Raw genomic sequence first — 26,771 nt, 5'->3', positions numbered from 1 at the left:
TAAGTGTCCATTGACAAATGAAAGGATAAAGAAGATGTGGCATATATATGCAATGGAATATTACTCAGCCATAAAAAGAAATGAAATTGAGTTATTTGTAGTGAGTTGGTTGGACCTAGAGTGTGTCATACAGAGTGAAGTAAGTCAGAAAGAGAAAAACAAATACCGTATGCTAACACATATATATGGAATCTAAAAAAAAAAAAAAAAAATATGGTTCTGAAGAACCTAGGGGCGGAACAGGAATAAAGATGCAGACGTGGAGAATGGACTTGAGGACATGGGGAGGGGGAAGGGGAAGCTGGGATGAAATGAGAGAGTGGCATGGACATATATACACTACCAAAGGTAAAATAGCTAGTGAGAAGCAGCTGCATAGGACAGGGAGATCAGCTCGGTGCTTTGTGACCACCTAGAGGGGTGGGATAGGGAGGGGATATTGGGATATATGTATACATATAGCTGATTCACTATGTTATACAGCAGCAACTAACACCACATTGTAAAACAATTATACTCCAATAAAGATGTTAAAAAAAAAACTTCTTATTTGAGGACAATGTTTTAAGCAATTACATAAGCATTAAAATGGGCAGAAGAACTGAACAGACATTTTTCCAAAGAGGAAATGCAGATGGCCAACAGTCACATGAAAAGATGCTCAACATTGCTTATCATCAGGGAAATGCATATCAAAACCACAATGAGATATCACCTCACACCTGTCAGAATGGCTATCATCAAAAAGAACACAAATAACAAGTGTCCGTGAGGATGTAGAGAAAAGGGAACCCCTGTACACTGTTGGTGGGAATTTAAATTGGTGCAGCCACTGTGGAAAACAGTATGGAAGTTCCTCAAAACTACCATATGACCCAGCAATTCAACTCCAGGGTATATATTGAAAATAACCAAAAGCACTAATTCAAAAAGTTACATGCACCCCAATGTCCATAGCACATTATTTACAATTGCCAAGATATGGAAGCAACCTATATGTCCATCAACAGATGAATGGATAAAGAAGATGTGGTATGAATATGCAATGTAATACTATTCAGCCATAAAAAAGAAAAAAGGTTTGCCATTTGCAGCAACATAGATGGACCTGGAGGGCATTATGCTAAGTGAAATAAGTCAGGAAAGGACAAATACTGTATGATACACTTACATGTGGAATCTAAAAAATACAACAAACTAATGAATATAACAAAAAAGAAGCAGGCTTACAGATATGGAGAAGAAACTAGTGGTTACTAGTGGCGGGGGGAGAGGGGCAATATAGGGGTGGGAAAGTGGGAGGTACAAACTATTGTGTGTAAGATAGGCTCAGGGATGTATTGTACAACACGGGGAATATAGTCAATATTTTGTAATAACCATAAAAGGAAAGTAACCTTTAAAAATTGTATAAAATTTTTTTTTAAATAGGGAAACTAAACAAAATAAATTATTTCTAACTTGAAAAAAAAAAAAGAATTTTTCAAGTACCTCACAGGATAGACTGCTAAACTATTTACACCTTTGTGGAAAGTTTATATAACATTTTCCTTTCACAGTTGGTCTCTCAAAATATATTCTTCCCTGTGTCATCCATACTAGATGTAATTAAGGAATTATTCTTATCTTGATTTGTATATATTAAACTTTTATGATATGTTTAAAATTCCTGAGGATAAAATGTGTTCTCTCAAAAAAAAAAATAGCAAATTTATGTTTGCAAACTTGAATGCAAAATTCTTAAATTGAGATTAAAGTGCACAAAAGAGGAAAATGTCAGAATAGCTATAAAATACTAAACAGATTAGGGCATAGTTGCTTTCCTCCTTTTTAACTTCTGCATGATTTGTAGTATGTGTAGCAATGTGAACACATTATAGTCTATCCAGAGTAATTAAAGAGATATTTCCTGCCAGTTGATCCTGTGGTGCCTCGGCAGGTTCACTCTTCCATCTGCTGTGGAAACATTCCTCTGTGTGTAGATTATGGAATCAATATGTTCAGAGGTTAATTCAGTGCAAGGCGTTAATTATGTGTGTAACTCTCTTTACAGCTCATCACTTCTCTAACCCTCAAATGTTCTAGAAATAAATAATAAGAGCAATTAAGAATTCACATAAGACACTTATTCTCATCTTTGACATTTGTTATTATATTTCCCAAATGTGAAGTGGTGAAAAGTCTCATCTATATTCCTGCTTAACAATTTGTGTTCCATTTGAGCTCATAGATAAAATTGCTGCTCTGCTTTCAGTAACTTGCATGCAATTTCAAAATGCATTTAGTCTTTTTAAAGTAAGGTACAATAGTGATCTCCTAGGTGCAGAGAGGACACGGCTCTACTCACGATGGGAAGTCAAATCTGCTCACTGGCATCGCCCCTGCCCCACTCTCCTCCTAGCTGCATCTTAAAAGAATGAGCCTTTCATGAGGACATATTCACGTGTAATGTTGACATAAGGTTACATGCTACAGAGGTATGCACTGAGGGGAAATTTCCTCAGAGGGGATTTGGAAATCAGGGCCGTATTTTCCTTAGAAAATTGGGATAGAGCTAGAAAAAATCCCCAGAGTGAACATCAGTTACAATACCAGGTTTATTCTATTTCAGTTTAGGAAAAATATTGTGATTTTGACATTTTCATAACTTACCAAATACAAAGTAATTTTCCTCTTATGCACATGTGTGACTAGCATTAATATGATTTTGGAAATGCTTTGTTATTGGCATGACAAATACCAGCTTATATTATAATACAACATTTACAGTCTATGTGATTAATGAAGATACATGTCACGGACTATAAAATAAAACAACCTACTGATTTATTCGTTTTCTCAAGAGTCATTGTGAAGACAAATTATGTATTTAGTTAAAAAAAACTTCTAGGCACAGTAAAATAATAATATGCTTACGGAGAATTTTAAATATCCTTATGAATAATGCTGATGAAAAATATTCCATAATCCTCTTTATTCAATCATACTAATTTACCAGAAAAATATTATCATTATTGCACTGTCCAAATCAAATTATAGGCAACACTGATTAAATATATCATTATAAATTAATTTCTAATTCACTACGGTAGAATTGACCGTACATTTATTCTGTAATTATGTGGATGCCATGCATACATCTATAATTACTCAGCTGTGAACGAGCATGTGTTAATAATGGACTTTACTTTTTGTTATTTTTCTTACCAGTCAATTCCCTTGTGGTAGTTGTTGCCATTAAAGAATTGGACTTCTTCAAATGTTTTGGGGCTGGGGAGATTGCTGATGATGGAAGGGTGCATAAGAAGAAATAAATAAAGTGCTGTTGTTCCTATTACAAAACAGGAGGCAACAGGTTATACAGCAATAAAAGAAGAGACATATATTGTAACAAAATTTTTGCGCAGAAAGTAATATGCAAAAGACCAAATCATTCCAGTATCAAAATGATTCCTAAAAATCAGTTGAGTGCATTTCATGTGGCAATGATTTGTGTTCTTATATTAGTCTTCATGATTCTATTGACCTAAACACTTCATTTAATATGAGGATATAGTCAAAGTCAAGCAGACTGGTAGATGATACAGCTAGGGGAGAACTTCAGAAATCAGGTGGTTCAATTTCCCTCCTGGAGTCGGATGAGTGGCAAAAGTATCAAAGACATCGAGCACAATACCTGAACCTTAATTAATATTATATTCAGATCAATTAAATTAAATCAAACTATTCAACAGATGGTGACCTGTGCAACTCTGTACAAGTTGCTGTAGTAATGATTGACGATAAATCTTGATAAGAAAAATACATTTGCTGGCCTCGATAGATACACTTAAAGTGTATCTGTGGACTTGAGTCAAGTAAACAGGGAATTGCAGCATAGTGAGGGAGGTCCCATGATAAGAGCAGAGTGTTTTTCTAATACCTGAGAAAATGGGTGATTTATACTTGGGAAGTCAGTGAAGACTTCCAGGAGGAAGCATTTTTTAAGGTTGTACCTTAAAAACGTGTTTCCAGTAAGGCTGAAAGAGGAGTGCAGGATTCTGGAAGACGGCCTGTTGAATGTTCTACCCTGACAAGATGGGACAATCAAGTCTGATAGCTGAGACACTAGGCTAAACAGACTGGCTGATAGAACCCACTGAGTGTACGTATCACAGAAGGCACAAATGTCACCTCTAAACCTGAGTCAGGCCAGAAACTGAGGACCACAGCAGGAAGGATCATGAAGGGACTGGCTCTCATAAATCAAAACTTCCCTTATGGAAAAGGTTATTTCTTTTGTAACGTGTTACACCCAGGAGATTTTGTTGGATTTCCCAGCCCTAGGAGAGCTTAGAATGAACTACGCAAGAGGGCTGGCACAACAAAAATGATAGTAGCTGGGGATCTGGAAGCAGAGAAGATCATCAGGGAATTGTGTATATAAAGGAAAGTAACAACAGATCTCGGGGGACCTAAGAAATCCAGAATGGGTGGCTCCTAGTGAAATGTGAAGACAAAAATTAATAAATGTCCTTAAGGAGATTTAATTACTAATTGAAAAACATGTTTAAAATGAACAAATAAGGAATCAAATTATATAAAAGTAACAAAAAATATTAAAGGAGTCAGAACTGGTTAAGAACTGAATTACAGGCCCAAAGTACAGAAGAACTATCTCAAACACACTGAAAAATTAAGACATGAAAGTTCTGGGGGGCAATAGCAGTCTTGAAGAACTGATCTGATTTTCTCCTGAAAATAAAAGGAGTTCAAAAAGGAGAAAATGTGAGAGGAGGAACAAAAATCTTCCAGGGAGAGGAAATCAATTAGAGATGGAGTAGTATAGAATAGCAGCTGGAAGGGAACAGGGAATCCAGAAGGTTTCTTTCTAAATACTTTTTAGAATGGGGCCTACATAAAAATATTTAATTGATGATGAGAAAGAAGCTTGTGTTTGTGAGAGAGAGGGAGAGAAAGACAGAGACAGAGAGAGACAGAGAGGGAGATTTTTGAGACACACAAGAGCTGAAATATTAATAGGTTAACATCCCTGAGATGTTGAGATTGGATGGATCCAGGGTAAAGATACAGGGACATTTTTGAATTATTGCTGAATATTTTAAAATGAATACTCTATAACCTCATTTGGTAGCATGTACAAATGTTTAGCCACCCTGATGGTCACAGAATTGTACCCAGAGCTCCCCTGGGCTACAGAAAGTCAAAGCCTTTATGCTCTGAGCCATACACCTTCACGCTGCCAGGAGCAGGAGGGATGTCGGGAGGCCTCTGAGAGGAAGGAAGGAGAAAGCAATTTCAACCAGGGACAGTAGGCACATGGCTTGATGTTCATATGATCAGCCATAAAATCTGGGTCCATGGCCTCAAAATGTATATTTACTTTATTATTGCCTGTGCTTTCATCTATCCTTGACATGCATTTTTATCCACTGTCTTTGATATAAATATTTTGTAGAGGAAGTTTCTCACACGTTGTAATGCTCTAAGAGAAACTTTGTTCTATTTTCTATATAATCAACTTCTTTTTAGTTTTACCAGAGTAAATGTACCAGGGTAAGTCAGTCAAATTGTGAGAAATCAATATTGACAATGGGAAATCTGGTCTTCTAGAAGATTTAAGGCCAATGAATTATGCTTTCAGAATTATTGTGCTAAATTTAACCCTTTTGGAAATCATCTCCTACCCTAGTAATATCAAAATTTGACCCAGAATCATGAAGAATGCCCATGTGTCCACAGGATTCTAGTAGGACTACGGTGTCAACTTTGAGTGCCTTAAGCCCAGGCCTACCCCGCTCCCTGTCTATCCCCATTCACTGTCCCACTTTTAGCTGATGGAAATTTTTTCCAGGATTCAGCAATGAGGTGAGATATTTCATCTTTCCATTCTCACCTCAGAACAACTGAGCAAATAGGGGTTTGAGGACCACTTTTATATCTCATGTTTATTGCAAGGGATGCATGGGTCAGGTTTAAGTTATTTAAAGACAACTTTGCATTAAAGACCAGGTTCTTAGCATTTATCTGTGCCTATCCTCCAGGGAATTTACAGCCTCTGACAGCAGTGGGAGTTTTGCCAACTGAAGCAATAGGAGAACAAATGAAGACTTCAGACTTCTATGATTGAATGGATTTTAAGAATTATCACAAACATTTTCACACTAAGATAGCATTTTCATAGCATATAAAATATTATCATCCAATTTCTTTAACTTGTTTGTTTGTCTTGGGAAGGCCAAAACCAGCTAAAAGCTTTATCATTTCCACACTGGTAGGTCAAATATTAAAATCTAAAGGTATAAGTTATTGTCTGTAAATACAAACAGCAAAGAAGAAAACTAGATTTTTTCTTACTAACCTGTAGTGTTCTAGCAGATCTAAGAAGTAGTAATATTCAATGACAAATGATAGAAGATATGACTTAAAATTTTTAGCATGATTTTACAACATAGGAATGTTTTGTTTCTTTAGTAGTCATTCCAGTGTTAGAACTGCTGTGAGGGAGTTGGTAGAAAATTAATGCACATTTTAAACAATAACAACAACAAAAGTGGTATATCTGAAAATATGTGCTGCTTTTTTTCCCTCCCTGCACATGTAACTTACTATTGTAATACAATTTATATTCATGGAGGAAGAAAAGATTTCAACAACCAATATCTAATAGTCTGGAAATTTTGCCCACAACCTTTAAAATGGTCTACATGCTTGAATTATAAATATCTTCATCTAGGCCAGTCTTATTTATTGTGACTGTTTGTCTTGTGTTATGGTTTGTGCACTCACTGATGAAAAAGTGCTTCTAGTCAAAGTTGTGAATTCAAAATACAGCAACTCAGTAAAAAGTTTAATTAATCAGGACATGAGCAAAGTATATAAAGCTGTCGCATGCTGAAGAAAGTATAAAATATTCTAACAGAAAGTATCATCTCATTGGTGAAATACTTTCACTCTCTTTTATTACATTCTTATACACTTGTCCTTCAGCACATGAGAAAATATCAAGGGAAAAAAAATGCCTGATGAGCCATAGGTGTATCATAAAATAAGTCCAAACCATATTCATACATAATGATTATTTGGAAAACAAACCACACAGGTAGAATATTTGAAGGTAATAATGACAGTGGTTCTGAAAAAAAAATCAATTCAAGGTTGATATGCAGTGTAAAATAATTTGAATCAAGCCAAAGCCCTTTTTTATAACTTAATTCAGGAGTTAATTAGGCAAAGCCACAAAAAGTAGAAATTAAAAATCAGATATCACAACTGTGACATACAAGCTCCAAGTTGTCAAAAATGTGATGTCTGTTGAACAGTTTTAAAATTGATAGATAAAAATTTAGCCCATAAGTCTAATTAAATGAGCAACTTTAGGGTCTCTTTGAGGATCATGGCATAAAGATGATCCACAGGGATGAAGAACAATTCAAATAATGAACTTGCACGGGTGTCTAACTATTTCACAAAGCCAAACAATCAAATACCATATGACCGTGTGTTTCAGGACAAAAAAAAAAAAGAAGGCAAACAGCACAGTTGGCTGTTCTTACCTGTTTTTTGTGGCCCAATTACAAGGAATTTTGGTAAGTGGTCACAAGTTTTCTCTCTGGACCAGATGTCTTTGTGTCTTTTATCATCACATGGATTCTGCAAGAAGGAAGAGTAATGAATCTTACTGTGTAATGAATGCCTAGCTCTGTTCCATAAAAATTGTTCAAAAGACAGGATCAACTTCTTGCCTGATACCCTAGAACTAGGAGTTAGACCTTGTTCTGGTTCTGGTTCTTTGGTTTCCAAATTGTTTCCTTCTAAACTGGCACCTTCCTTTCCTTCAAGGTTAGAACTCAGCATCAAGTCGCTCCTGCCGTCATCCTTCTGAGGCTTGGCTAGGTTCTAACTGCTGAGATTCCACTCTGTCTCTGAATTCATGTTTTACTTCTGTATACCTGAGCCTTAACTTGTCTCTACCTGGTTTGAACATAGTTTCTCAGTTTTCTGTGCTCTGCCCTAATCATTCTTATTTTTTTTTCCCGAGTGGCTTGAAAGCCATCCTTCAACTCCAGACTTTTCCTTTACTTTTCACACTATGTGCTATTCTCTGCTGATCCAGATAATCTCATAGTTTGGCCCTACCCCACAAGCAGATACCATGCAGATCATTATTTCTAGCCCCTACTTCCCTCCTGAACTCTAGACCAATATTTTAAATTGTATATGTGTCACTGTTGTACAGATATGGTGAGGAAATGCCAGACCTAACATAGCCATCTGTCCAATTTTATCCCCATTTCAATGTTCTCCTGTGCTGGTCTCCATTCCATTCCATTCAAGTGACCAGATTCATCATCCAATTCATGACACTTCTGAGAATTAAAAGAGCCCTTAAATGAAAGTGATACAATTTTTGAAATATATATTGACTGACAAATTGGTTTTATTATATTGGTAATCAAATTAATAATTATATTCAAAAATCATTTTCACAAATAAAATTCTTTCTAAAAATATGTTGACCATTAAAACAATTATAATTTTACATTTATTATTCAAATATTAAAAATAGCATAAGATGAATAATCATTTATGGTTCACATTTATGTACTTTAATCAGTTTTTTAGCCATATCTTCTCTAATATCATGTCAGGGGCCTATTACCATTGCTGGTTTTTCAAAGCCCAGTGGTCTGGAGCATGCTGGGACATGCCCTCCAAGGTACAGGCTGTGTTACCGTACTTTGCAACTCCTACTACTAAGATAGAAGCACAGTGCTGGATGGGCTTCTTTGGGTTTTGGATGCAGCATTTTTTTTTTTTGCCCTAGGAAATATTGCTCTGAGTCACTGACCGGATGATGCAGAAACCTGCTAGTTTTGAGTGGAACCCAGAAGAAGAAAGAGCCCTATAAGAGGTAAGACTGAGGTCCAAGCAGCCCTCCCACTTGGGCCATACATCCTGCCAGACCCATGGTACCATGGCATCTATGGTATAAAATGACACAAGAGAGAGTTTTGGTCAAATCCCAGAGGAGAATCACAGCGTACTCCCCTAAGGTTCTGCAGCAAGGTGTTTCTGGGCCCTGGGAGAGATAATGCTTGTCATGGATTTTCAAAGTGATCATGTGGCCATTAATTGGCCATCATAAGCTGAGTATTGACAGACCAACCAAGTCATAAGTTCAAGTGTACCCAGTAGCAATTCATTGTAAGATGGGGTAGTACAACCAGAACTGATTTCAAGAAGATACAAAGGCTATAAGTTAACTTTATAAACAAGTGCCCAGACCCCATGTCACCTATCACTGTTCCACTCATGCCTCTATATCAGCTCATTCTTATAGTTTCATGGAAGGTCCTCTATAACCTGCTGATGAAGAGGGGGAAACTCTAGCTTGGTTTGCAGATAGGTTGACCCATATGTTGGTAGAAGCCTAAACTGGACTGCAGCTGCCCAACAGGCCCATTCAGGGAGGTTCCTAAAAACAAGTCGTTAAGGGAAAGTGTCCAATTGGCAGAGTTTTGGACAGTGTCTTTGGCCATCCACATTTTTGCAAATAGACTAGTAGCCCAAGGTAAGGGTATAGCGGACTAATAAGCAGTGATGAATGGGTTAGCCAAGGAACTTAAAGGAGCAAGACAGGAATATTAGGGCTACTAATTTCTAGGGAAGAGGCAGGTAGATGGACCTGTGATAGTGACCAAAACGTGTGATAATCTTTGTATTGCTCATTGATGTACACCAGAGAGTATCCAATGTAGAACTGCTGAACAACCAAGCGGTCAGATGATTTAGCCAGTTCCCAGCATTCCCACATGTCATGTAACCTCTGTTCTCAGCCAACCCAGTGCTGAAGCAATGGGCTTATGAATGGAGAAGCTGTGGTAGCAAGATGGAAGCCATTCCTGGGCTTCCTTCCCCCAAGTCTGCTTTAGTTACAGCTGCTGCTGAATACCTGACCTGTCAGTAACAGAGGCCAGTTCTAAGTCCCAGAAATAGCACTCTCCTACCACTTAGTAGAAAATTGATTATGTTGGACACTTCCATCCTTAAAAGGGCAGTGACTCATCCTGATCCCATCTGACACATATTCAGAGTATGAATTTACCTTCTCTGCTTACATAGCCTTAGCCATCATCACTATGCAAGGCCTCATGGAGTGTCTGACTCATTGACATGGTATCTCACATAATATTGCTTCAGGTAAAGGGACCACTCTTGACAAAGGAAGTGTGATAGTAGGCTTATGCCCTTGGGAGTCACTGGTCCTATCACGTCTCACTATCCAGAGCTGCTGGCCTGATAGAGTGGTGAAAGACTGCATGAAAGATACAGTTGAAGTACCAGCTTGGAGATACACTGTACTTCTTAAATCAAAAGCTATTGGTTGGTGCTGTGTCTCCAAAAGGTAGTGTAGCTGTGTCTAGGAATTAAGGAGTAGATGTAGGAGTGGACCCATTCACCATCATTTCTAATGGCTTAAATAGAGAATTTGTGCTTTCCATCTCCACAACTTTAAGGTCTATTGGTCTAGGAGTTCTGGTTCCCAGAGGAGAGATGCTTCCACCAGGAGGCCCAGGAGGAGGATCACCACACTAAAAGTTGCAGCTTGTATCCATTCACTTTGGATTTCTTGTGCCAGTAGACCATCAGGCATGGAAATGAGTTACCATCCTGATAGGGACAATTGACTCTGATCATCATGAGATGTAGAACAGCTATTATACAGGGAGAAATATCTTTGGCACTCAAATAATTCACTAGGTTACTTGTTGATACTTCCGCGCCCAATTTTAATAATTGAGAAAGCAGAGCCAACACAGCCTGATTAGGGTTGGGCTGGGCATCAGATCAGAGTCTACCACAGTACACCCCTTGCTTCACAAATTAAGTTATCTTTATCCAGGCACAGCCTTCCTCTGACATAATTCCTAGGGAAATTTACAAGAAAAGAATTAGTGAGACAAACTAGAACTGTTGCTACTGCAGTTGGTCCTGAGACTGTACCTGACCCACAAGGCCAGCCATCTAGACCAGCAGAAGTGCTAACCACGGGTGGGGGAAATCCAGAATAGGGGATAGAGGTGGGAGAAACTGTGCACTGGTTTCAGCTTTGGAGCCAACTGCAGCAACAAGGTTGCAGTTTCTCCTAATGACCTTCCTCTTATAGGTTTCCCCAGGAATAATGCTCACAGTTGTGGAAAAATTGTTCCTGGGTGAATCAGTGCAATATGAGAAGCAAGTATAGCTATATGGTACAAGGTATGGACAGGGGTGTGTGGCGGACTGAGTGCTCTTTCCTCCACTGAAGGAAAAACCCTATCTCTGGCCAATGCAACACCTTATCCCCATTCCCACCCCACTTCCGCCCCCAGCTGGGGAGATTGAGTATTGCCCTTGGCCAATAGGAGCTACCTGACAGGAAGTCGTGCATCCCCTCCCGACACTCCAGAGGTGGCCCGTGTCCAGTGACTGACTGATACAGGGGTGTAAAAGCCTGACCAGCTTGCTTCAAGGTGAGACAATTTGTGTAATTAGCTCTCTCCCTGCAGATCCAGTCAAGGATCCAGACTTTTCCTAAGACCACATCCATGCTCTGCTTTTTCCTGTTCTACATTTTCCCTTATAAGCTTTTCCTGAAAGCGCTTCCTCAATAAATCATTGAACCAGAGCCCTACCTCAGAATTGATCCCAGTGCATTTTCCATTACCATCTTCCATTGGAGGAAAGAACAGGGTGCAATATAAAGAGACCAGTTATGTATGCATTGTGTGAGAATTCGCCTTGCAAAAGGTTAGGCTATACATCTTGGATTTCTTGATGAATTCATCTATAGAAACTGTGATAAAAGGAGTTAATTACAAGCCAATAAACTCAACATTTCTTATTTTACACAAAAATGAAATTTTATTTTATTTTTACTGGTGTCTCTGTTTTCCGCAATCTTTTATTCGGTGTTCAATCGCCAATCCTCTGTGGTCTAGCTTCAGCTTAACTCTCTAAACATAATTTTCACTAGAGCACGGAAGGCTAAACTATCTTGTCTCCTTTTCTTCCTTCAGTAACAGAGCATCCTCTTGTTCAGTCTCTGGGTTCTCAGCTACAGACTATATTTCACAGTGTCTCTTGAATTTAGCTTTCTTCCTATGAATCATTTCAGTTTAAGGAAAGTGAGCCAAAAGGACGTAAAGTATCTTCTTAAGGATAAAGTCGCTCTCCCTAGATTTTTCCTTTCCTACTTACTGCCAGCTGTAAAATGGCTACAATTGCAGCATGTGCCTTGGACTCAGAGGTGGAAGCCATACATATGTCGAACACCTGCCAACCTGGGGCCCTGGATAATCATGTGGAACAGAGCTATCTAACTCTCGTAGACTGCTTGCCCATTTTTAGACAGTTGTATGAGGGAGAAATACATTTCTACTTTATTTAGCCAGTGTAGTTTTGGAATGTCATCATTATAGCAACATTGCCTATACTCTCACTCAATGTGTTTCAAAGCACTTTGCGAGAAGGTAAAAGAAAACTTGTGTCAGAATGTGAATTACTGAACTGCATGCTTAAACAAGAACATCCTGCTACAGGAAAAAAAGAAGATTCCGGATGATGCAACCAGCTGCTTAGTGGTATAGATTGTTTATATGTTGGCACAAACTTCTTGTCTCATGGCGAATCAGCAACAAATAATTCAAGCCTGTTCGTGGACCACACTTTGAGTAGCACTGCTCTGAATTAACAACTGCCAACACCAACCTAAAGCTTCAGTTCTACTGTATTCACTACTATAGATATACCTGCACCTGAATCTTTCAATTATTTATCTTTCTGTGCAATGCTCTTATTTTTTTCCCCCACAATACAGAGTCAAAATCTTGCCAGTTCTTCTTGCTGAAGCTAATATCCACCATAAACCTTTCCTATTTATTTTGGAGGGGCAGCATAGCCCAGTTGTTAAGAGAGTGAGCTCAGGAGGGAGATTGTCTGTGTCTTAAGGAATTTTCCTAAACTCTCCGGACTTCAGATTCCTACAAAAAAAAAAAATGATAGATATTATCTACCTTGCATATAGGTCTATATATGCATAAATATAAATATATTGCATAAATATATTAAATGAGTTAATATATTTAAAATGATTAAATCGTGCTCTATAAAAGAAAGTGCTTATTCTGTAATCCCACATTAACTTTTTTCTTTCCTTTGCCTAGATTAGTTAGGCAGTTGGAGCAGCAGAGATTACTCTTGCTGATGGATTGGCTTCTTGCAGATATCCATCTGCAAGATGAGAGCTGACTTCCTGGTGCTTGTCAGAAGCACCAACACCTAAGGTGCCCTTCCTCACAGCCAGATGGCTAGACTTCTGGGATACCCGATAAGGAAATGGCTTGGAGTTTCTTCAGGCAAACCGGAAGCTATGGGCTGTCTTACCAGATGACCCAAAGACTCCTATATAATCCTAATTCAGTTTATTTCTGGATATTCTTGCTATATGGCTACTGCAACTCATCCAATTCATTGTTTTAGCACTTGTCATCCTTCAGGGCTCAATTCAAATATCACCCCACATGAGATGTCTTCCCTGGTGAGTGGAGCCAAAGCACTTCCTCTCGTTCCTGTCTCTGTTTAACAGCCTCCTGCCGCATTTTCTTCACTGCATTTCAGTACCTGAAATTATTTTATTCAAGGATGTGTTTCTAGTAATAGTATATAATATGAAAACTAATAGTATAGTTGTATCTATAATAATTATATTCAACTAGAATGTAAGTGCTCTGAAGAGAAGACCTCTTGTCTTTTTTTTTTTTAATAGATTTTATTTATTTATTTATTTATTTATTTATTTATTTATTTATTTATTTAGGCTGCTTTGGGTCTTCCTTTCTGCTCATGGGCTTTCTCTAGTTGCGGCGATTGGGCTTCTCATTGTGGTGGCTTCTTTTGTTGTGGAGCATGGGCTCTAGACACGCGGGCTTCAGTAGTTGTGGCACATGGGCTCAGTAGTTGTGGCTCGCGGGCTCTAGAGCGCAGGCTCAGTAGTTGTGGCACACTGGCTCAGTTGCTCCGTGGCATATGGGATCCTCCTGGATCAGGGCTCAAACCCGTGTCCCCTGTATTGGCAGGTGGATTCTTAACCACTGCGCCACCAGGGAAGCCCGACCTCTGTCTTCTTGATTGCTACAATCTAATACATAAGACGTGCTTGATAATTATGGACTGAAGGATCGATTAACTGCCTTGGGACAGGCACCATAAACATTTAGTAACAAGCATAGGCAGATTTTGATATATGTTTAAAAACTAACATAATATGAACTGTGTAGATATTTTACTTCTCAAACATCCACAAAAAAATTATTCACAGTTGCCAGTGATGTCCTTCATGGTGGTCCCAGAAGCTAGGTCTTGCCATTTACTCACACCATCACTTTAGAACTTAAAAATTATTTTCCTCATATTATCATTTAACTGCTTCATTTGCAAAGAATTTTGCTTTTCAACTGTATTTTAGATATTAAGCAATAGGAAAGCAGTTTCCATTACCTATTCCCCATATATAACTCAACAAAGAACAAATCTCAGAGTAGGTGTTCAGTTCATTTGCTCAAATGGTTTCTTTATGCTCAGCAAAGTGGATGAGCAAACTGATCAATAATTCAGTGCCACTGTTGAAAGTCAAAGCCTTTTGTGAGACCTCTCTTCGTTCTGTAGGTTCAACTAGACCAATTTTATTCTTTATTGCAATACACATGTTTTTGCCATTCAAATTTCTGCATGCAAAACTGGCAAAATAAAACTCTCACAGGACTTCCCTGGTGGTGCAGTGGTTAAGAATCCACCTGCCAATGCAGGGGACAGGGGTTGGATCACTAGTCCAGGAAGATCCCACATGCCGTGGAGCAACTAAGCCTGTGCGCCACAGCTACTGAGCCCTGCGCCACAACTACTGAAGCCCGCGTGCTCTAAGGCCCACGTGCTGCAACTACTGAGCCCACGTGCTGCAACTACTGAAGCCTGCGTGCCTAGATCCCAGGCTCCACAATGAAGAGTAGCTCCCACTCGCCGCAACTAGAGAAAGCCCACGTGCAGGAAAGAAGACCCAATGCACCGAAAAAAAAAAAAACTTTCACAGAAATAGGCAGATTGATAAGATTTGGAAAGAGTTTCCTTTGACTTTAACACACTGAACATGGATAAACACTTGTTTTGGTAGACAAAGACACTAGTTATTTTAGTTGTACTTTCCCAAGTTATACTGATAGGAGTAAACTATCAAATAAAATTACCTGGATGCTAAGATGTTATAATACTTGCTGTTCCAAATGTTTTTATTATTGACTATTCAATTTACATTACTTCAGTTTTTCCAGTAGGTATCTTATAATCGGTGGCATTTGTATACGTCAATTTAGGCAGAGTTTTTTTTTTTTAAATTAATTAATTTATTTATTTTTGGCTGCACTGGGTCTTTGTTGCTGCACACGGGCTTTCTCTAGTTGTGGTGAGTGGGGGCTACTCTTCGTTGTGGTGTGCGGGCTTCTCATTGTGGTGTCTTCTCTTGTTGCAGAGCACAGGCTATAGGCGTGTGGGCTTCAGTAGTTGTGGTGCGTGAGCTCAGTAGTTGTGGCTCGCGGGCTCTAGAGCTCAGGCTCAGTAGTTGTGGCGCACGGGCTCAATTGCTCTGCAGCATGTGGGATCTTCCCGGACCAGAGTTTGAACCCATGTCCCCTGCACTGGCAGGCGGATTCTTCACCACTGCGCCACAAGGGAAGTCCCTAGGCAGACTTTTTTTAAAACTGCACTCCTTCTATTTTATGCTGTTTTAGGGCTATCCGGGCGCCCATATTTCTTCATTCATGTCTCTTCTTAGCATGTTTCCCCTTGTATCTGTTTAATCACAACTTTAATAACAGGATGTTTGCATTTCCTATTTTATATTCTGAAAATGTTTGTTTAGACTTTTCCTACTCTGATTTTCCTTATATGGCCTGAATAACAGCTAACATAATATCTAAGTTTTATTGATCACCTTCTATATTCCAGACACTTGCTTGACAAAGATTATTTCTAATCCTCAAAGCAACCTGGCAAGACAGATATTATTATCCTTTCTTTATAGCTGAGGAAGCTGAGATGCAAGGTGTTTTCTTTAGGTCATGCTGAAGGTGACATAGCACATTAGTTTCAGATTTGAAATCCAAAGCTGGGATTGTCTCTGCAGTTAAATTATGTGTGTGTGTGTGTGTGTGTGTATGAGACAGAGAGAGAGAGAGGATGCTGCAATGATTATGAAAAAAAAGGATACATTTGCATGCACTTTCATACTTTGCTCCATTGTTACGGTTTTAATTCTAAAGATCAGAAAGTTACAAAGCAATTATATCCCTATCTGATTGTTTCCCACATATCTGAAACTGTTACACAAAGTAATTTACTGTTTTTAGTATCTAGCATTATAGATATATTGAAACTTTGAAAATATTCTCAGTTAAAACTGCTTTAGGCAGTGTATATGATAACAGTGCCTGTGTAGTAAAAATGCATGTAACCAGCTCTCACACAGGTAAAGGGGATGCAAGTGGTTTTTGTACATGGAATATATGATGAGGTGAGGCAGATTTACTTTTAAGTAGACATCAGCAAAGTGGACAGGAGATTCCCTGAGGTTATGAACCAGACTTAGTAAGGGCAGTAAATTCTGATGACATCATGTTACGTAGAAGGGTATGAGCACTCAGATTTTCCCTCTCTAAGTAAAAATTTCAAATTCACAACCAAGCTAAAAACACATACTAAAAAAAAAAAAAAAAAAAAAAAAAAAAAAATCACACTACTGACCTTATCCTGAAGTTCATATTTTTATAGAAGACATGAAGATAATTTTGGTTCTCATTAGATCTGGTTATTCCAACCTACCTGCCTTTTCTCCACTAAGAATCTGCTCTGCTCACTGCTTCTACACATCCTTCCCTGAGAAGAACACCATGGAATGATCAGTTAGACTGATTATCCCCTCTCAAGTCATGTGCCTTTTCCAGACAACGAGGAGATCTCTAGACCTTAATAGCTGAAACATTAAAAACGCCCAGTGCTCATGGTAGAAGGATTATTTTGTTAATTAGAAACATTTCCAGGTTACTGGTTTGCTCTCTATTCCCCCTGCTTGCTTTCTGTTGTTCTGACCTCACTGTTTAATGGAGAACGCTACGAAAGGTGTTTTTGTTTTTCTTTTTAAATTCTTCTGCTTCCTACTATCTGGATGTGTTGTTTTAAATTTTCTTCTGCTTATTAATTTTGCCGTGTATATGTCTTTAAACAAAATCCTTTTCCAAATCTGCATTATACAAGCTGGTGACTTTCAGTTTTTTGTCTCTCAATGTCATTTAAGCTTAATACAATCCACGTACACCGATGAGGAATTTTAATAGGTTAGGGATGTGTATTCTCAGTGTTTCAATCAGCAAATCTGTATGGAGAAACTCTGAGACACACACCATCCTTACAAAGACTCGACTCTACCTGCACACCATGTAAGCTAGGGAGCCCTTCAGCTCCTTGGAAACACCTTTCCTTTCTGCGTGCACTGATGCGTAATGAATGCTCTCTCCACAGAACTCCTATAGCACTTGATAGTCTGATTCATACTCAGACTTTTCTACCAAAGTACTCTGATTACAGAGGCACATAAATGCCAACCTCTGGGGGTGGAAGTGGGTAAAAGGGGCCTGTGGTTCATTTGTGGATCCGGGGTAACAGTGCCACAAGAGTTGCTCTAAGCACAAACTACCTCTGATTTATCCTAAACCCCTATGCATTCTTCACCATATTACACCACCTTTATTTCAATAAATGTATACTATTTGTATTTTCCAATGAAATAGTCTCAAAAGTAAAACTGACCCCAGGAGAAGGTGACAAGTTTACTCTGTAGCTCTGAGTATCTTCAAACAGATAACTGCACACTCTCACATACAATACCTTATATTATTACTTACTGTTTTAAGAATATCCTGTCAGGGAATCTGGATAACCAACTCAATGAAAGAAACTGTATTTTTAAACTCTTATTAATAGGTTGGTCTCATATAATATATTCACTCATAGTATGACATTTTTAGTATGACATTAAAGTTATCAGACATTTCTGTAGGGCACACAAGAAATTCAGTTTTTTATTGTTATACTTGGATTAGGGGTTCAAAATATACTTATTTTATGATGATTTTGATTCATAAAGTATGAAAGTATTATAACAATTTACATTTTATTTTATTTTATTTTATTTTACTATATTTTATTTTATTTTATTTTATTTTTTATTTTATTTTATTTTATGAGCTACCTGCAAGTAGTTTTTCCATGATGAAACCACAGTAAGTTACTTGTGTGGAGAATTTGACACCTGACAAGATCATATTTGCAACTGATTGATGGGAAAAGGAAAATCCATGACTTATGTCACCGTTTCTGGATGTCAGAATGTCTGACAGCCTTGTGTAATCAAAACAGTAAGGTGTTTTCTTGTAAATTAAAGAATTAAAATTGTGAGGAATTACCTGCGTATTTGGGAAGCATTCCTGAAAGGTTTAAATACTATTCTGAGTTAAGAAGAGAAATGTAACCACATGGTGATTAGGAAAAATATGTCAGATGATGATGAAGTCTGTACCTCTGCTCTGACTCTGTGAAGTGATAAAAACCATTCTGGCTATTTCACTGGAAAGGCTAAAGGATGAAAAAGTGGAAGTGAAGAATATGAAATTATAGAACTCTTATTTCCCCAGCTGTGGGGTTAATTACTTATGTATCAGAGTTCCTTTAATCTCAGCATCTCACCCGCAAACAATTTCTAACACTTCTCGGAAGGTCTCGCTTTTTTCCACAGCCATGAAACTATTTAGGGCTTCCCTCTCTCATAGCTAGATTATTATCCTAACTTTAGCTCCTCCCTGTTCTTATCTGTCATGGAAATAAAAGCTTCTGGTATAATCTTTTTGGCCAACACTTAAAAAAATTATTTCACTCTCATCTTCAGAACGCACAGATAGTTGCTCCTTGTTGCCTATCAAACCCAAATTGCTCTGGTAGTTCGCAAAGCTTTCCTGACTGGCTTGTATGTGTTCCTCAAGGTTATGTCCCATTACATGCCTACTCTTCCCCAGGAAGCAAGTGTGCCACTGTTACTGTTCCCTGTGCACACACATCCCTCCGCTTTTGCTTCTCCATTCGTGAGATTTTAATGACAGTAGCTATGGTACTATGCTAGGTTCTAGGTTGCAAACATGAATGAATAAACACAGCCTCACTCCTTAAGGTTTGCATGAGCTGCTGTATGACAAGCACAAGTGTCTGCAATACCATAAGGTAAGTGCAATGATAGAGGAATAAATAAGGTATAGAGTGGAAAAGAGAGGAAAAAATATGAAGACAAATTTTTGATGTCATTTTGTTCACATAACCAGAAGCTATTATGGTTTGTAAATTACATGAAGGCAAAGACCTTTCTTTTTATTATGTACGTACTTCAGAAGCATAGGTTGCAAAAACTCACACTGAATACCCCATCAGATTCTTCAGAAGTCACAAGGTATTCCTGATATTTCATTCTACACAGACAGTCGATGGTGGAAGTAGATTTATTTTTCTAAATGTAAAACTACCATCTTGGTGTGGTTGGGACTACACTGGATTAGAAATAAGGCAACTTGAGCTTTAGTCCTGACTTGTCCCTAATAAGCCACGTGACTTAGAACAAGACATTTCACCTCCTTAGGTGTCTAAAATGAGTCAGTTGGTCTAGATGTCCCTAACTTCTCCTGCTCTTACAATCTGTAATTCTCTGCATCAGCATTCCTTCAATAGACACAAACTAATAGAATCTACAGTGTGTATGTCACTAGACCTTGTGATTTGTTTATGTCACAGACATTCAAATCTCATCATCTCTAAGCTGGAGTTGGATGATTTCACAGCTAGAATCAACTAAGGTGCTAACTCCCTAAGGTCAGCACACTGTGGCTTTACTTCCCTACTTCTTTAATCCTGGAGACACTGGCCTGGAAAGAGAGAAACTGCAGCTCTTTGAGCATACTCTTGGTCACACTGGCAAGCAGGAATCCACATCACACTTGGCATGTTTATTGATAGTGAGACTCTGGAGTGACTGACTGAAGATTGAGACTGAGCTAACCTGACAGCTTGAGAGCTTAAAAGCATTGACTAGTGAATGTGCAAGAATCTGACCTTCCAACTGCCTCCATGTTGTGGTTTTGGCTTCTATAATAAGAGTTAAAAAAAAAAAAAAGAAGAAACCTTATTCTTTTATGCTTTGTAGTGATTATTCTACCCAAACAAAAAGGGACATGAATTAACAGAAACCCATGAGTATAATTTTAAGAATCTTACACACCAGGGGCTATACTGAGGAGGATGTACCCTAGGGACAGAGGTCCGTGTGTGTCCTCAGCACATATTCTCATGTTAACTCCGAAAGACTCCACTTCCAGTGAAGGCAGCACATACGTTCTGCATTGTACTTACCATGCTGTCCATTGACAGATATTCATATTGCACTTTTTAATTAGGTGACAAAGCAGTTTTCACATATATGGTAGTTGGTGCTAATGAAAATTTACATAAGGAACCAAAGGAAATTAAACAGATGTTAAGATTATCATTTTGCACGTTTTCTTTTTATTTGTGGTAATAAAAAAGTGTGAATTGAAAATCTAAGGAAAGATAACTTTTTAAAAGTGAAATGCACTAAATAAAAAGGCATGTTTATAAATACAATAAAGCACCTGCGACATTTAATTTAGAGAATGTATAGCAATGGCAGAGACACATAATATTAATCGATCCTAACTCTGTAGGGTTGTGATGAATGGACTATAAAACATTTAATTAGTGTTGGTTATGCTTAAATGTTTTTTGTAAAATTAAATTCATGTTGTATAAAGGACACGATGATAACGCCTTTAGCTGTTTTACTTGATGTTATAAATACAAATATGAGAAGAGGAGAAAACCACCAGGGAAAGGAACTCAAAAGTATTATGCACTTTATCTTTACTTGATCATTTGCAGTTTTCTGACACCCTTTATGACTGGCAAAGTTTATCAGATTTGCTTCAGTAAGTCTACTGTTCTCAAAATCTCACGTATGTGAATAATTCCCTGTTCAACTTAACTGTTATTTTGCTTTCTATTCCTTGTTTTCTTTCTTATATATATTTGAGAATATATGGCACTTTTATTTTTTTTATTTTTTTTTATTTTTGGCTGTGTTGGGTCTTCGTTTCTGTGCGAGGGCTTTCTCTAGTTGCGGCGAGCGGGGGCCACTCTCCATCGCGGTGCGCGGGCCTCTCACTGTCGCGGCATCTCTTGTTGCGGAGCACAAGCTCCAGACGCGCAGGCTCAGTAGATGTGGCTCACGGGCCCAGTTGCTCCGCGGCATGTGGGATCTTCCCGGACCAGGCTCGAACCTGTGTCCCCTGCCTTGGCAGGCAGATTCTCAACCACTGTGCCACCAGGGAAGCCCTATGGCACTTTTGTTAATGGGAAATGTTTGCAACTTTATTTTTCAGTCAAAAGAAACCATATAGGGCTTCCCTGGTGGCGCAGTGGTTAAGAATCCGCCTGCCAATGCGGGGCACAGGGGTTTGAGCCCTAGTCCGGGAAGATCCCACATGCCGTGGATCAACTAAGCCCGTGCGCCACAACTATTGAGCACACGTGTCACAACTACTGAAGCCCGCGTGCCTAGAGCCCGTGCTCTGCAACAAGAGAAGCCTCCACAGTGAGAAGCCCACACACCACAACGAAGACACAACGTAGCCAAAAAGAAAGAAAGAAAAAAAAAAGAATAAATAAAATGAATAAATTTAAAAAAAGAAACCATATAAAGGATATAATTCATGTGAGAAACAGGAGTCTTTTAGTAAACATTTACTCTTGAGTGTTACTTAAATACTCTTATAATAAGTTGTTTTGATAATAGACATATATATGACAACAACAATAACAAAAATCTGTGAACTCTCTGAAGCCTCTTCTGATTAATTGTATCATTTATTAAGAACTCCCTAGGAATTCACCTCTACGATGCTATTCAAAATTAAAATAGTCACACTCACAAATGTTTTATTTGTGTATGTATATGTTCTCATGTCTTCCAAAGTAACGTAGTTCTCAAGGAATAATTCTACTTTCTCATTCTAATTTTCATTTATACCCCCAATCAACTAGCACAGTATTTCATATTTAACAAGCATTCAATCATCATATTTAAAATCATCATAATGAGAACCTACTGTACAGCACAGGGAACTCTACTCAATGCTCTGTGGTGACCTAAATGGGAAGGAAATCTAAAAAAGAGTGGATATATGTATATGTATGACTGATTCACTTTGCTGTACAGCAAGAAACTAACACAACATTGTAAAGCAACTATACTCCAATAAAAATTAGTAAAAAACAAATAAAGTAAAATAAAATAAAATAAAATCATCATATTAACCAAATCTTATTGGAGCTGGCACGTCTTTGATTATATTCATTCCCTAACAAAATGAACAGTGTCACTGATACCAAAAATATCAATAAATACAATTCTTTATTTTTAAAAAACTCACACAACATTAAGAAATACAAATTCTTCATAAAAAAAAGCATTTTTTTTTTAATGAAGGAAAAGAAAGAGTAGAGCTTGGGGCCATTGACTCATTTTTTGATCATCTGTCTGCCACATTTGTTAAGTTGCTTACTTTTTATTGTTACTGTAACCATGAATTATAGATATCTTATAAATAAACATGTGTGAAAAAAGAATTGATTTACTATCAATGATTTATCAATTTTATAAGTATGTGCACACTTCTGAGTAACTAGCACTTATGGCAGACAAAGCTTTGCCTTTATGAAATTCAACATCTACGTGGTGTGACTATATACACTACAAGAACTATGTCTTTATCTATTTATTCATCTACTTAATATATACACCAAACATATAGTTGGTCAAGCTGCTGAATAAATCATCAAAATAAAGTATGACTTACTGTAGCAGTTTTAAAACACATTTTGAAATATATAGCAGTGAATAAGAATAACAAGGAAATGTTCTGCTGACTTTGAGAGAAAATATTGCATTTTGTTCTTCTTTGCATTCTCAAGAGCAACTAGCCTTGCCTTATACATAGTAGATGCTCAATAAACATATGGTGGATGAGTTCCTGACCATATAGACACAGAGGGGCATGTAACACGAATTATGGAATAGAAACACAGGAGAGGGAGAGAGGATGGTAAAAAGTCTGTTTTGCAGTGATTTCTCATTAATGAGGATGCTAGCCCTCTACTGACTACTTAGCAGGAGACCATATGATCTGCTCTCTGCAGCCAGCTTATTGATTGTGTGGGTCAATGTAATCTGATGCATAAAGAACCGAGAAAGTGGAAGGTGGCATTTTCCTAGATAAATGGTAAGAAGCAGCTCATTTACATTTTCATGCACTGAGGCTCAGTAGCTCCCACATAAAGTTGAATTATTCATAAAAGCAATCCTAAAACTGACAATTCCTTCTTTATTAATAGATATGATCCTAGCAAGAGATTAGATTTAAAAAAAAACGCACAAAGACATCTTAAAGATAGAACCTGTATGAGCATGAAGTAAAAATTGCTTTTCCCTTTTTTATTTAGACTATCTGTGTTGTACACACACATATCAGGGTCTAGTTCTACACTCTTAGATAAGGTGGTCCTTGGTTTCTATCTTCCTAGATACCCAATGCCTAACCATTTTACTGCTAGTTAGGGCCCACACTAAATGCAAGTCAAAGTGATTCGCTCTGAGAAAAAACCAACAATAAAACAACATCCTCAATGCAAAACTTCCAAACTGACTGACCAACTAACAAAATCCCAGAAAAACAAATCCAAAATGCGAACACTTAATCCATAAAACAAATAAAAAATATTATTGAAGAGAATGAAACTATTGGATAAAAAAGAAATTTGCATTAAATGACAGTTTTAGCATCTCCAGCAGAGTTCCTAACACAAACTCGGCACTCACAAATTGCTAGTTTCTTTTCTTTCAGCCCAGGAGAGAACGTGCAGTGTTACCTGCCAGAGAGGGTCTTTCTGCTCAGGGAAGAGCTCAAAGTACTTGTGGGCTAGTTGCACTGGAGGCAGAGTTTGCAATTTCAGGTTGGTCCAGCTCTGCGCGAAGTTGGCCAAGTTCACAAAGGTGTACAGCCCTAGGCGGTCATTCCCATAGTTTGACAAATGGGTCATGAAAATGCTGATCTGAAAAATAAATAAAAATGACCGTAAATATCATATGCATATGCTCAAAAGTGGCATAGACGCTCTAGGAAGTACCTCACCTAAACACTGAATTTCATGAGAAGTACAATTATCATTTCAGGTGGGGTGTTATGGACGGAATTGTGTACACTGCACCCACATTCATATGTTGAAACCGTAACTCCCAATGTGACTGTATTCAAAGATAGTTTCTTTAAGGCGGTACTTAAGCTTAAATGAAGTCATAAGGGTGGGACCCTAATCTGATAGGTCTGATGTCCTTATAAGAAAAGAAACAGACACCACAGTGCATCCCTCCCTCTCTCTTTCTCTCTCTCCCTCTCTCTCTGTCTCTTTCTGTCTCTATCCCTCCCCCCTGCAATGCATAGAAAAGAGGCCAATTGGGAACACAGCCAGAGGGCGGCTGTCTTTAAGTCAGGAAGAGAAGTCTCACCGGAAACTGAATTTTCTGGCACCTCGATCACGGACTTCTAGCCTCCAGAACTGTGAGAAAATAAATGTCCGTTGTTTAAACCACCCGGTCTGTGGTGTCTTATTACGGCAGCTTGCAAAGACTAATACAGGTAGAAAGCCACACATTTGATTTCTATTTCAAAGTCACTCTTAAGCTCACTCTTAAAATAAAAATTGAAATTGGGATTGGTATCCCCTTACTGCTCATTAAAAGTATAGCATTACTTTACATATCAGTTTTTTCCCCCATTGTGGAATCAGAACTATCAAATCCAATAATCTAATAACTCCCAACTTAGAGAATAACCAGAATTAGACCAGTTCTAAAATTAAAAAACTGTTCCAGACCTTTTTTGGTATAGATATGTATACAGGTTGAAATGAAATCAAACTCAAGAAAACTTGTTTGTTTGTTTGTTTTGTGGTCTAATGACTCATGAGTATGAAACGTACAGTGTGGGGAATACAGTCAATAAATATTTAATATTTTTGTATGGTGATAGATGGTAACTAGATTTATCATGTGGTCATTTTTAAATGTATAGAAATAATGAATCAATATGTTGTGAACCAGGAACTAATATAGTGTGGCAGGTCAATTATACCTCAAAAACAAACAAACAAACAAATATACAAACTCATAGAAAAAGAGATCAGATCTGTGGCTACCAGAGCCAGTGGCGGGGAGTGGGTACTGGGGGAGGGGGAATTGGATGAAGGCAGTCAAAAGGTACAACCTTCCAGTTACAAGCTAAATAACTATGAGGGATGTGATGCACAATATGATAAAGATAACGAACACTGCTCTATGTTATATATGAAAGTTGGTAAGAGAGGAAATCCTAAGTTCTCATCATAAGGGGACAATATTTCTTTCCTAATTTCTTTAATTCTGTATCTATATAAAATGATGGATGGTCACTAAACTTATTGTGGTCATCATTTCATAATGTATGTTAAGTCAAATCATTGTGCTGTACACCTTAAACTTATACACTGCTGTATGTCAATTATATCTCAATAAAACTAGAAGAAAAAAATAATAGAGCATTAGTTTGCACAAGAATTAAAAAAAAAACACTCTGATAAGGTAGTGTAAGTCAAAGGTATCAGGTTCATGGAATGCCCTTTACTAGAATGCTGAAAAGGATCCTCTGAGGAAAGCCCATTAAGATGATTAAAGATACTCCTCACCAAGGTTGAAGGTGGGGAAGAGAGTGGGAGAACTTGGCCTATTCCCCGTAAATATCACCTAAAAAGTATAAAGCGCTTACTATGTGCTAGGCATAAATCTAAGCCCTTTACATGTATGAAATGATTAAGTCCTCACAACAATCTTACAAGGTAGGTACAGTTATTGTTCCCTTCTACAGATGAAGAAACTGAGGCACAGTGAAATAATTTGTTCAAGTCTCACATCTAGTCAATGGCAGAGCAGAATTTAAAACCTAGGCAAATCTGACACGTGATATATCCGAAACCTTCACCTAAATAGTTTTATGTATAGAGTTTGAAATCCATCGTTTTCCATTTGCCATTTTGAAAATAAAAGACAAAGAATATCTATTTATAGAAGAAAGTGGAAAATTTATGTAAGTATTATCTTGGCAACTTAAAGTCATTTTTTAAAAATCAGAATGACAGAACATAAATTATTTTTGGAATCTTACATGAAAACTTTTCAGACAACGAATTATAATATTTGAAAAGAATTTTACTGACAGACTGCAAATTTATCTTTGAAGGCAGTATCACTCCTATCATATTTCCAGTCCACTTCCCCCACCTCCCCGGGGTATAGTCAAAGCTTTTTATTCTAAAGGTCAAAAAAAGAGAAAAGCTATTTTAAAGAATATTCTTTACGTAGCTTGTTTAGATAGAAATTTAAATCAAAGCCCTCAAATGCTAGCTGATACAATGATCTTAAGATTCATGTGGAATCATTTGAACAGGCTCAGGGTAACTATGTCACTGATTTTTACATT

General features: G+C 37.7%; 1 protein-coding gene across 2 annotated transcripts in view; it reads right to left on the bottom strand.

Annotated features, from left to right (window-relative positions):
• The window catches only part of LOC133091951 (bifunctional heparan sulfate N-deacetylase/N-sulfotransferase 4), a 241,907-nt gene that overhangs the window by 25,670 nt on the left and 189,466 nt on the right, over window positions 1-26,771 (bottom strand). For both annotated transcript variants that reach the window (XM_061191132.1, XM_061191133.1), the window contains exons 6-8: window positions 24,130-24,312; window positions 7,557-7,653; window positions 3,208-3,331 (exon numbers count right to left, since the gene is read on the bottom strand). In XM_061191132.1, coding sequence (XP_061047115.1) covers window positions 3,208-3,331; window positions 7,557-7,653; window positions 24,130-24,312 — 404 coding nt within the window. The remainder of the gene's footprint in view (window positions 1-3,207; window positions 3,332-7,556; window positions 7,654-24,129; window positions 24,313-26,771) is intronic.

The sequence above is a fragment of the Eubalaena glacialis genome, chromosome 5 (assembly GCF_028564815.1).
Source record: "Eubalaena glacialis isolate mEubGla1 chromosome 5, mEubGla1.1.hap2.+ XY, whole genome shotgun sequence".
Classification (NCBI taxonomy): Eukaryota; Metazoa; Chordata; class Mammalia; order Artiodactyla; family Balaenidae; genus Eubalaena; species Eubalaena glacialis.
This window is presented reverse-complemented; position numbering and strand designations above follow the sequence as displayed.